Source organism: Salvia splendens, chromosome 16 (genome assembly GCF_004379255.2).
Source record: "Salvia splendens isolate huo1 chromosome 16, SspV2, whole genome shotgun sequence".
Taxonomy (NCBI): domain Eukaryota; kingdom Viridiplantae; phylum Streptophyta; class Magnoliopsida; order Lamiales; family Lamiaceae; genus Salvia; species Salvia splendens.
In genome coordinates this window covers 4,030,965-4,043,906 of record NC_056047.1, presented here as the reverse complement: position 1 = coordinate 4,043,906, position 12,942 = coordinate 4,030,965, and the positions used below count along the sequence as shown (strand labels likewise).

Here is a 12,942-nt window from a genome sequence, read left to right as displayed (position 1 = left end):
AATTTTCCTGTTTAAATAAAAATTAAATAAATATAAAAAATCAATGAATCAAATTAAAATAAGCTACATTGTTATCTTTGCGGTATTTCTTTTCTTATTAATCCACTAAAACGGCACCTCAGTAACAAAGGACAGACAGGCAAACTTATTGCAATTATATTAATGAAAAGATAAGAAATTATCGAATTCTAAAATAAAGTTCACTACTACTACTACTACTATTTTAAAAACCAAGACCAATCGACTATGCCCACAGAAACTACTCCATATTCTTTTTTTTTCCTGCATAATTATAGATATTAAATTTAAAAATCATATCACATCAACCGCAAACACATTGACTATTCTCGTCCAAGCCCTGAAAAAACAAAGAACTGCAGTTTAAAAAAAGAAAAACATAACTTTAAATAAAAATAACATTAGTGGAGATGCGGGGTATCGATCCCCGTACCTCTCGCATGCTAAGCGAGCGCTCTACCATCTGAGCTACATCCCCATCTCATGTTCCCTTTATGTCTCTTGAACTAAAATTCCAGCTATGATTGTAAAGTAAAATAGTAGTAATTCTTTTAATATACATCTTGCATGTGTATAGTCCAAATATGTTCCTCAATAGAAGTCTAACTAACCAGATCGTCAAGGTAGGCGAAGCCCCATTCCGGGTGGGTCCGTCCGGACCAGGAAAGGTCTATCGGAATGGGAACACGTTATTTATCCATGACAATCATCAACAAGAAGCATGGCATTCCAGCTCGCTATGGTTGTGAGTTTGAAATTGTGATCATAAGTTAGTTATTAGTTGTTACGAACCAAGTGCAATGTAGTAAGAAGTAGCCGATTATTTAGAGTCGCGTTCTGAAACCTAAATCGTAAATACAGCGAAATTTTCACCAGCAGCTGAATAACATATACACACACCAAAATCAGGTATATAGCTATGATTCCAAAATGCTGCTTTTCCCAACTCATATGACTAAAGAGAGGGGGAAAAGTTGATAGTGACCTCCATTGTCAATTGATCGTTTCCATCAAACTCAAACCGTGTACGATTGTTGAATTGTGTCAATGTCCAGATTCTTCATCTTTATCACTGACTCAACATGTCCTTTCAGTGTATGCAGCTCTCTCAGCCTTGCCATCTCTGCTCGTCGTTTCGCCTCTTCAGCTATCCGGTTGAGTTCTGTGTGATTGCTGCGTTCGCTGAATTCTGTCTGTGGCGGATGGAGCCCATGCAGGGTCCTCTGCGCCTGCGCCCACTTCAGTTCGCGGTCTTCCTTTCCAAAATCCTTTTTCCTAGTGAATGCAATCTGCATCAAGGAGATAGATGATTAGTGTTAACATTCTACTAAACAAATTAATTACTTAGTAAGATTATATTCATACCCTTTGCTCAATCACAAGATCCCAAGCCCTTCCACTTAAAGCATATCGGATGAAGAACTTGATCAAATCCAGCGGGAAGTAGAACACGATATTGTAGAGCCATATCACGCCGGCCCAACCCCACCCTATACCCTCTATCTCAGCGAAGTTCCAGTTTGCATAAACCGCGATCAGAGTCGCAATCTGCCAGAAAATAATATTGAGACGAGAGAAAAAGGTACATACTATGCAGAATCTAAGGGGAGAGTTGGCTTACAAGCTGAGCAATCAGGAAAGCCCCCATCAGTAGAAGTCCCGGGCGCTCGATAAAAGACCAGTTTCTGGATCTTGTCACGAAGATGAGAGCCTGGCTGACTATACTCACTTGCAAGTATATAGCTGAGGCAAGCTTCTTTTTCAAGTCGAGACTCATGATACGGTCCGCTGGTATCTCAAGCGACGAGACTCCAAAAGTCCTCTGCATTTCGAGACACATCAATACAATTTTTTTCACATGTAAACTATTAGGCATTATGATTTCACTAGTTCAAGTGAAAAGGGATACTAACTGGAAAGAAGTCTGTATCATAAACTGCCCAGAAGAAGATCACTGTCATCATTGCTAAGTAGCCACCTAGAACAATTCCAGTTGTGAAAATCTCGGCTAGTTTCCAGCTGTCCGGTAAAGGAGACGGTTTCACCCTATCCTTCGATATTGTCATGATAGTACCTGTAATTTCAGAATGTTGCCTATTATTACTACAGACACACAAATAATAACAGAACTACGAAGTCAAGATGCCATGAAATCATGCATATAAGCCATTAAACGTACCATCATTTAGTATGGCGATGATCAGAACCATAAATGGCGGGAAGTCAAATTTCCATATGAGAGCAAGTAACATAAAGCCAAGCTGCAAAAATGCAACAAATGTAGTCACTCAGCAAAACAAACTGATAGGATCAATTCGAGCGTAATGTAGTACTATTATCTTAGTAATGGATTTGACAAAGATATTCTTTAATAGCATTAGTCAAATAATTGTATTGCAGACTTACCACAATACGGATTGTGATGGAAACTGCGTAGATCTGCAATTCAGAGGAACTGGTCAGCAAACTCGAGTTGTGCATGAGAAGGGGAAAGTTAAAAATATGATGGAAATCGGTGGACAAAATTTCCAATATTGTAGTGATATATAACTACGTGCTTTATCAAATTTAACGGTAGTATGTTGGTTTCAAACAGCAATATAATGGCAGTTTCTAGTTGCTTAATGAAGCTTACAGTGTAATTTTTCATCCTCTGGAAGATAGCTCGACTGGTAAGCACAGCACTGATTATAACACTTAGACCAGGTTCTGTAAGTACAATATCGGATGCGCTTCTAGCAGCGTCAGTGGCATCAGCTACAGCGATCCCGATATCAGCCTTCTTAAGCGCCGGGGCATCATTCACACCATCACCAGTCATCCCACATATGTGCTTCCGAGCTTGTAGACGCTTGACAATTTCATACTTGTGCTCTGAAAAGGAGAGTGTACATTTTTAATTGCCCATAACGCGCTATGAAGACAAGAATGATTGATGGCAAACAACCACTTTGAAAGCAAGAGACGAAGCTACAAGTGATGAATACAAAGCCCCTAGCATGCTAGTTATTTAGAGCAACGAGGCATACCAGGGAAAACACCAGCAAAACCGTCAGCCTTTTCAATCAGCTCATCAACCGGCAAAGCAATGATAGACTCATCTTTGTCATTTCCTAATAAAGCAGAAGAAGGGTACATGTTTGTTCCCATTCCCAAACGGCGTCCTGTTTCCTTCCCTATTGCTAGCTGATCACCTGAAGAAGATTGCACAATTGCACATATAAATCTAATAACCAGTGAAAAAGATGCAGTATGTACACAGGGTTAGTACTTCTCTTCTTTTCCATATTTAGTTCACACCTCATGAGGGTTTAGTTCATCAAAATATGCACAGAAGAGAAAAAAGGCCCAAACATGCTCACCTGTAATCATTTTAACATTTACACCTAAATTCAGAGCCCTTCTAATAGTCTCTGCACTGTCATGCCTAGGAGGATCAAACAGAGGCAGGAGTCCTATAAACTTCCATGGACCTCCAGGGCTCTCCTTTCTTCCCTCGGGAACTTCCTATAGTACAAAAAATCCACACAAGAGTGAGCTCCGAGACACACGCAGCTTCTGTATCAACAATATACAGGAGATTAACAAGGGAATCATCACATCACCTGGTATGCCACAGCAAGTGATCGTAGCCCACGCTCTGCGAACTTGTCAATGACAGAATGCACTCTTCGCTCGATCTCAGATCTATTGTATGCCAGGTTTAGTATCTGGAAAACAAGTGCTTAACAGATTAAGACAACCATTTGAAATGCTGCAACAATCAGTTATTAGGACATATAGGCAGACCTGTTCAGGGGCACCTTTGCTGACTCTATGCATTTTTCCTTCGTTATCTATGTAAGTCAAAGCTGTACGCTTGTCAGTCGGATTGAATGGTAAGAAATGAACCTCTTGAATACCAGCCCTTGCCTGTAAAATAAGATAACATTTTAAAAACACAAAGAAATGAGGTCACCTGTAATAAGACACATCATAGAACAAATAACTGAAGAAAGTGGCATGCGATATATGTTTACATATGTCTCAAGATTTACATGAAGAGCATCGTACGATTCATACCTCCTTAGGGTCAGCCAACATTCCCACTATTGCAGCATCAATAGCATCTTGGTTTTCCAGCCGAGAGGCTCTGGCAGCCATTAAAACAACAGTATCTGGATCCACTCCTTTAGTGAAGACCTACAACAAGAAATATCAAATGTTAAATGATGTCTGAATGGCCTAATTCAACTTCACATCCAATCAAGAGATAGTTGCAATAACCTCAATAATGTTTTTGTCAACAGATAGTTTGTTCAGTGTCAGCGTTCCAGTTTTGTCACTGCAGAGGACATCCATTCCAGCCATTTCTTCAATCGCTGTCATCCTCTTAGTGATAGCCCCCTGAGATATTAGCAGGAAAAATATGTTCATAGTAAGAAAAATCTTCAAACTAGACCAGTTTCAACCAAGAGGCCGGTCATTCTACCTGTTGGGACAAACGGTGTGAACCAATCGCCATCGTAACAGATAACACTGTTGGCATCGCAATGGGGATCCCTCCAATGAGAAGCACAAGCAGGTTATCAATACCTGGACGATAAGGTCGGTGTTGAATTGGATACATTACAATGATCTCAATGATCATTCCGACCGCAATAGAACAAATGCAGAAGTTTCCAATTGCGGTCAACACCTAAAAAAGCACAAATGAAAGAAGCATGTCAGTGTATACTAGGGTGCTCCCATTAAACGAGTAGTAACATAGCTATGATACGATCAATATCTTCATGGTACTCACCTTCTGAAAATGACCGACTTGATTAGTGGAGTCTACGAGATGAGCAGCTTTGCCAAAGAAGGTATGGACACCAGTTGCAATCACCACAGCCTCAATCTCACCTTGTTTGACAGTAGACCCTGAGTACACACCATCTCCAGGGCCTTTCGTCACGGGCAGGGACTCCCCAGTTAAAGCAGACTACAACAGAAAACAGGATGACAGCTCAGCATTCAGCAGAACAAATGGAAAGCTATACAAAATCCAATGAAATATTCCAAATCAAGAAGTAATGTAAATAAGGACCTGGTCTATCTTGAGAGGATCACCGTCAAGGAGACGAGCATCAGCTGGAATGATATCCCCCAGCTTTATACTAACTACATCACCAGGGACAAGAATGGCAGCATCTTCCTCGTTCCAACGCCCGTCTCTAAGAACCTGATCAACATATCATCATTAAGCACGAATCACTGAGCTGGAAATGCTAAATAGGTTGCACACCATAAACCACGAACCTTTGCTTTGGGAGCAAGCCGTGCCATGAGGGCGGCCGCAGCATTACCAGCATTATTCTCCTCTACAAAACTGATGGTCGAGTTGATAACGAGAAGTACAATGATCCCAACGAAGTCCTGCCAATCCGGCGGCTTCCCCTGAACACATTGGATACACAAATAATCATCAATAAATAATCCAATTCATGAGTTTCTCTGATTAAAGTACTAATTAATTAATTAATTACTCAAAATGTCTAGAACTACATAACTTGAGTTTTCCGATACAAAAAAAAGTGGTAGGAATATCAGCTACAGAAAGACGTATGTATATGTGTATATATATATAGGAAAATGATCAATACAAAACTTGATCTCAATACAAAATGATCAATACAAAACTATATATATACTAAACCCTATATATATATATATATATATATTTAGAGGGAGAGAGAGTCGCAGAAACTAACTCCTCCATTAGCGAGAGCGATGGCCATGATTGCCGCAGCTTCCATCACCCACGAAAGAGGATTCCACATGAATCCTAAAAATTTCAGAAACTTACTCTCCTGCAATTATCATGAAAAAAAAGTAAAATCAGATACTGAAAATTCCGAAAGAGGCAAAAATCGATTAAAAAGCAGAGGTAGAAAATTAAGGAGAAGAAACTCTAACCTCCTTCTCCTCGAGTTTGTTTTGACCAAAAATTTCAAGCCTCCGGTTAACATCCTCCGTTGAAAGCCCCTCCTTCGTGCACCTCAGATTCTCAAACACCTCTTCTATCGGTATATTTTCCTACCAAAAAAATTAAAATAAAATCGGATGTCAATCAACAACCACAGAGCAAACTTGAAAAATTAAAAACAGAGGAGCAAAAAAATACCAAATCAACTGCTTCTCTCTTGAGAGCCTCCATAGCATCATCCTTCTCCGCCATTTCTACCAGAAAAACGTCAAAATCCTCAGTCAAACACAGCAAACCTGCAAACTCACAGTTGCCGATAAATACATGTAAATGTATAAACAATAGAGAGAGAAAAAGAGAGATCACCTCAAATATGAGCTGAAGTGGACGTAGCAGCAGTGTAGAAGTGAAATGGTGATTGAGTTGGAATGGAAAAGCAGCAAGTGTGAGCCTTCCACATATATAGAAATTCTCTAATGTATTTGTCCACGCGCGGGACGGCGCGTGGGGAGAATGCGGGAAAGAGCACTGTACGGTACAGAATGAAGCAGGTGGGTGTAAGAAGTTCATGTACTTGGCGGGTACAAAATTTCAGCCGCCTTTTCTTTTTAATTATTTACAAGGACACATTACTGTTGAAATTGCATACTCACCCCAGTTTTCTCACCTCTTTTTACTTTACCTTTATGACTAAATAAATCTTATTTATTGCCTACTTCTACAGTAGAAATTTATAAATAAAAGCAATCAAAATCGCAGTATATTAAAAATGAGATCACACAACTATTGGTAGCGCCCGATGTGGCGCATGGAGCGCATCGGAATTAATAATTCTTCCATGCATGAATTTTCCATATATAATTTCTCATGCACGAGAATTGGCCATAATTAATTATTCCATATTTCCATGCATGAATTTTTCATTTTTCCATATATGTTATTTAACTAATAGATATTTCATGCATAAATAAAGGGGAATGGTAATGTCATAGGTATGGGTTGTGGATGAATTTATAACTATCGTGTTTAAGATTCTTTTTTTTGTGCTGAACGAAATTTCTTGATGTTATTTGTCTCATAGTAAGCGTTGATTTTACCCTAAGAAAATGAATAGAATTCAAACTCAGAGATGAATTAATCTAACATTTCTAAGTAATTTATTGGATGAGTGGGGTCACTCTCTCCAAATTGACTGAGTGGTCAAATCTTTATTGTTAAGCTCAAACATCTTTTCATCTATAGTTCACATAACCTTTTACTATAGTATTAAATCAAAAATATATTGTGTTACATATGCGTCTTATAATATATTGTTATATAACCCATTAATACTTCCATAAGATATATAATGGGTAACAAGCCAACTTCAAGTCGGTAATCAGAGTTTATGGTTCATAATAATTCATATAAAATGAGTAAATATTTTTATAAACTATACTATTTTTTAAAATCTGGTCTTGTGTGTGATTATCTTATTTTAAGATGACAGTGACATAGTATTATTGATCACAAGCACTGGCAGATCCAGGTGGGGTCGGGCGGGGTCGGCCGACCCCACCGCCGGCCAGCTAAGGCAGGAGGGAGTCCATTAGTTCCGGCCTTTGAAGTCGCCGCCGACCCCACGGTGCACCGGAGCGGGAAAAAGAGCAGTCATGATTCTTGGTGGTCATATGTGTGTGAGATAAGAAATTCATATACAAAGAGGAGTTGTTTGAATAATTGAGACGAAGAATTTAAAATTTTGAGTTGCAGAGAGTGAAAATGGAGTTACAGGTGAGAAGAGGGAAGGAGATGAAAAAGAAAATACTCATTGTGAAACCCAACTTTTAGTTTGTTATTATCTCTTTTGTTAAATACGTACTGTAGTATTCAAAATTAACAAAATTGTTGTAATATCTCTAATAATTCACTCAATAATTAAACTTTTTATAAGTAATAATTAACTGTGATTGGCCACTAGTATCATATTAATACCTATAAATCATAGTAATTATTTTTTTTTTCATACATGGATTGATAATTATTTATGTACATATCTATCTTATTTATTAAAAGGATTAAAAATACATGATTTCATAATATTAAAAGGTTGTGTTTCATAAAATTTTAATTCATTACGAGAGGCTTCATATTATTTTTGTCTAATTAAACAATTGTCAAATGTCAATTTTTAATGTTGATATATTTGTTCATCTTATTACTCTTCCTTCAAAAAGACTTCTTATCGAGTTTATGATTTTACATTAACAATGAACTAAAAATAGGATACAATATTATTTACGGCAAGCTGCGATTTTTAAGACATGTAGTTCGCTAAACATGAAAAGAATAGTTTAGATGTTGATAATATTTGCAGATTTGATTACTTTAGTACTCTCTCCGTTCCATAATAATAGAATCATTTCCCTTTTTAGTAAAAGTCAACACATTTATCCATAGCTACTTTACTCTCTCTTACCTTTTTCATTTTCCTCTTTATTCTCTCTTTACTTAACTCACCTAACACAATTTTTCTTAATCTTCGTGCCTAAAAAAAATGTTTCCATTACTATGGAACGGAAGGAGTAGGATTTATGAAGACGACAGCAGAGCAGGAAGCAACGAAAAGGACGCCATCAGAGTCGGGAGATAACAAAAATATTCTTTACTATATTCGACCCCACGAATTTCATTTTCTAGATCCGCCATTGATCACAAGTATCACCAAAATTATATATGTCGTTCAGAATATTAGTTTGAATTTGAATCTTAATCCATGTTAGTTGAGATAGTCACACAAATATTTATACTATAAAATAAGACGTATTTCAAGTCGTGTGTTCTGCCTGCCTACCTTAATTTGTTAGTATTTCCTATGTATCTAAAGGAAAAGTTACAAGATTAATTATTTACATATCCATATTTGTGAATGTATCGAATTATATCACTGTTTCTCAATTTAACTAACTAGACTGATCTAACAATAGCGACTTGATTTTAAAACACAAATAATTTATTACTACTATAATATTCTAGACAAAATTAGGCCACTATTTTAATTATATTTTGAATATTTAATATTGGTAAAAGCTACCACGTACACATGTGGTCTTGACTAATTGATTTTTTATTTATTTTTTATGTGATCATATGCGACCCAAGTTTCTTAGGTACCAGAATTTCTTACGTGCCAATTATGATATGCCAACTAGTCAAATGAATTAATAAATCACGAGCCACACAATTTTAAAAGTTTGAATATTATTGTTTGACATTTCTTGTTAAGAAACTAGTCATCTTTGACAAAACCCCAAAATATTATGGCCACGAGATTTTACTCATATCAAACATTTTTGTGGGCATCATGCAATTCAAGTAGCACCATTTAATTATTATACTGATTGTTAGATGCTACTTATATAGCAATTAATATCACAGTGTACATATATAGCATCCGACATGAAATGTTAAATAAGAATTTATATTTTCATAATACTTCCGAACTCTATAAATTGTTAACAAACCAAATTTTGTTCGTTAACCTCTAAGTTATACTCCCTCTGTCCGCGAATAGGAGTCTCGTTTTTCCATTTTAGTCCGTCTGCGAATAGGAGTCCCGGTTCACTTTTACTATAAATAATAATATGATTTCATCCTCCACTAACTCATTTCACTCACATTTCATTTAAAACTAACATATACAAGCGATATCTATATTTCACTAACTTTTTTCCAACTACTTTTCTTAACATTTCTTATAACCCGTGCCTCCAATAAATGAAACTCCTAGTGGCGGACGTAGGGAGTACTCCTTAGTATCAAAATCATAGTATATAGTATGTTGGATGAAGTTAAACCACGTATATGATCCTATGACATAATTTTCAAGAATCAGGTACAAATTCCAAGGTGAAGTGATGACATACTTTTATCATAATAATTTTTTTGAGGTATGGATGTCAATAATTGGCAAAAAAAAATTCGGTGAAGTTATTCATGTCATATCATGATCACATATAATGTTAGTTAATTAAATTCTTATTTCATATTGGTAACCAATCTACAACTGTATATTCTAGACTCATTGTAACTTTTTTTCATTGTTGAGTAACATATATATTCAGAGAAATCACACGAATCACATGCAATAAGTGCATCAACCTTCACTAGTAAAAATAACATGACATGACATTCGTTACTTTTGCTTTGAAAAGATAGGATTTGTAAAGGCAAAAAAAAAGAGGTTTGGATTGGATGAGAATCCTATAAAGGAAAGAGGAAAAAGGAAAATTAATAAAGGAAAAAGGAAAATTAAAGATAGGAAATTTTTTTGGTTGTACTCTTTTTTGTTTTATAAAGACATCCATCCCATCTTCTATTAGATAGTTCACTTCCTATTTTCCTATGTGCAAGATGTTTCCTCGAAACTTCATCCATTGACGATAACATATAAGAAATAACGCAATGATGAAAAAATAATACTAGTAGTATAAGAAATAACGTAAAGCAAAGATATATCTTTCTCACTCACACTCACACACCCACCAAAAATACAATAGTAATTAAACTCCTTTTAAAACATGTTTCCCTCAAATAATCCCATAGTGGTGCTAATTAATGTGCCAAATTATAGGCTAATTTTTGGGGGAAAAAAGTGAACATTTTTATTGGGATAAAAATATACAGGAAAGTATGACATTTATTTAGGAATAGAATATAATAATTAAAAGATGTCGTTCTGTTTGTCCTGTCAATCTTAAATTTGGAAAATTGTATTTTGGGGCGAATTACGTACAAAATAGAATTCAGGTATGATGCATTTTACATGTTAATTATTCTTTAATAAATAAAATTGATAGATATAAGTGGAGAAGTGATTGTCGTGGGTAATTAAGTAATTGAATTTTATAGGATAAAAGTACAATTAAGTAAACGTTAGGTGCCTTACTACTAAAACGAAAATACTCATTTAACAATTGAAAATAAATAAATTAATCGTTCGACTTGGACTATTTCTCGATTTATGTGTGTCATCCATTCGCAGGGGCCATGCTAATCTTCTCTGTATCGTTCCAATTTTATCGGATGTCCCCGAAGGGACTAATCGTTCGACTTGGACTAGGATTCTAATTTTTCGTGTTTTCTAAGGGCTTTTTGTCTTTTGAATTTCTACTGCAAGTAACTTGACAGAAAGTTGAGAAAAAAGTCAAAAAAATTGTTAAAAATCGGCAGTGACGTACGGAATTATCCCCGGTGAACTACGTCGTTTCGGTCGAGACAAAAATCTTGTCCGTATCTGATTCCTGCCGCTGACACTGAATTCCACTGAGAAACACGATTCATTTTTAATTTCTCATCCGCCACGTTTTCAGGCATGACTTCACGAACCGTAATTATTAGCCCAAGTAGACGATCTCACGTGACGGATGAGCTATCACGTGATCTCTCGACAATTATGCCCAGAAAAGTTTTGGAGCATTTTTTAGGTGAAAATTCAACCGGTGGAGGTTTATCGAGGGAAAATCATCTCGTGCTTTTCAATTAAAAATTAACTGCTTGAGAATAAATAAAAATAAAAACTGCTAAAAGTTGTTTGTATCTGATTATAGTAAAAAAGGTGATATAATAATTAATATGTTTAACACATGGATCACGCTGAATCTTCTTTTTGGAGACCTTTAAACTCTTTTTTGAGAATAAGAAAGCTTAATTTAGAAATGAATTGGACAATATCCTCTGTTAATAGCAAGTAATTCATGTGTGGTCTATTTAATTGGTGGAGTGATATGATCTAATAAAATTTATAAGCTTAAATATAAAATATTGCATTGAGATCTTGAATTAGGAACTCAGTGAATATGAATCTAATATTCTATTTTCATTTATATAAATCTTATGAAAGTTGATCTCAAGTTAAAAACTTTAAACGATCCAATGGTTTACGTATATTACACCAGCTAACTAAAACGATATCACCATAATATATAATATAATACAGTATTAGTAATTTTTTTTAATAGTTACAAAATTTATAAATTGTGACCCAGTGAGACTATATCCAAATATATAACATATGATGACATAGAGAACCATCGTTTTCTAAGACCGTTCTAAAAGTTGCAACTTCAAAGGTATTTACTCTAAAGATAAATATTTTTTGTCCTATATCTTAATTGCACTTAGTTATATGGGTTTCATACTTACTACTGATTGAATTTTATCCTGCCTATAGGCACAGTAAATTACTTTAATTGAGGTAATAATTAATGAGAAAATTCTATAATTAAGAATTGATTTTTGTATTTGGAGATGACGCGCGTTGTTCATGTCTTCTGCACAATTTTGTTATGTTTTACCTCATTTAATTTGGGCCTCTGCACTTCTATTTGGAATTTTCGTAAGTCGATGAACACATCTAATAAGCATGACGTAAATTACTAATTTAATTGATGTGCAATTAATTGTTAATATTGGTACCATAAGTCTCCACTTTTCATTGCGTGTCGCATCATGAGTTGGAAGTATAGGTATCAAAAACAGACTGACGTTCTAAATATCTTTATTTACTAGTGCTATAATTTCAAAAATTAAATCCAAATTAATACTTCTGGTCATACTAACTCACTTCACTCACATTTTATTATAAAACTAATATTATAAAGTGAGTCTCACATTCCACTAACTTTTTCAACTAACTTTTCTTTACATTTTTTAAAACTCGTGTCTGGTCAAAGAGTGATAATTAATCGGGGACGGAGGGAGTATTATTTAACATGCATATATACTTTCTCCATACTTCGTTAAAAGAGAGTAAATCTTTTCGGCATAAAATTTATGAAAGTAAAGTTTTCTTAGTTATCCAGGGAGAAATAAAGTTCAGAGAAATAAAAGAAATTAGAAAGAGAATGCCAAAAGAAATAATCATTCACATTGGAATTGGAATGTCACAGAAAAGAATAAGATTAACAATGAATTTATGGGTATTCTATCTCCATCAG

The 12,942-nt window shown here is 35.4% G+C and overlaps 1 protein-coding gene and 2 non-coding genes across 3 annotated transcripts; all 3 read right to left on the bottom strand.

Annotated features, from left to right (window-relative positions):
* Positions 1-423: 423 nt before the first annotated feature.
* Positions 424-496, bottom strand: TRNAA-AGC. The gene has a single exon. It is a non-coding gene; the product is annotated as a tRNA-Ala (tRNA).
* A 325-nt stretch (positions 497-821) lies between these two features.
* LOC121770589 (plasma membrane ATPase 1-like) lies at positions 822-6,391 on the bottom strand. The gene is made up of 21 exons (XM_042167333.1): positions 6,332-6,391; positions 6,164-6,261; positions 5,956-6,075; positions 5,751-5,849; positions 5,299-5,436; positions 5,087-5,221; positions 4,802-4,981; positions 4,490-4,696; positions 4,285-4,404; positions 4,081-4,200; positions 3,808-3,930; positions 3,624-3,728; positions 3,381-3,525; positions 3,048-3,212; positions 2,654-2,892; positions 2,425-2,457; positions 2,198-2,279; positions 1,932-2,092; positions 1,640-1,840; positions 1,384-1,566; positions 822-1,307 (listed from the first exon to the last, which is right to left on the bottom strand). The coding sequence occupies exons 2-21, from the start codon at positions 6,215-6,217 to the stop codon at positions 1,035-1,037; spliced, it is 2,883 nt and encodes a 960-aa protein (XP_042023267.1). The 5' UTR covers positions 6,218-6,261; positions 6,332-6,391; the 3' UTR covers positions 822-1,034.
* Positions 6,392-10,942: 4,551 nt separating this feature from the next.
* On the bottom strand, positions 10,943-11,045 carry LOC121773079. The gene has a single exon (XR_006044655.1). It is a non-coding gene; the product is annotated as a U6 spliceosomal RNA (small nuclear RNA).
* Between the last annotated feature and the right edge of the window lie 1,897 nt (positions 11,046-12,942).

What these genes read in the sequence shown, in the direction of transcription:
- LOC121770589 (XM_042167333.1), bottom strand. Translation starts at nt 6,217, where the DNA reads ATGGCGGAGAAGGATGATGCTATGGAGGCTCTCAAGAGAGAAGCAGTT. An exon ending in AGAGAGAAGCAGTTGATTTG is followed by an intron (nt 6,076 to 6,163) that starts GTATTTTTTTGC and finishes TTTTTTTGGTAG; the next exon opens with GAAAATATACCGATAGAAGA. An exon ending in AGAGGATGAAAAATTACACT is followed by an intron (nt 2,458 to 2,653) that starts GTAAGCTTCATT and finishes TCTGAATTGCAG; the next exon opens with ATCTACGCAGTTTCCATCAC.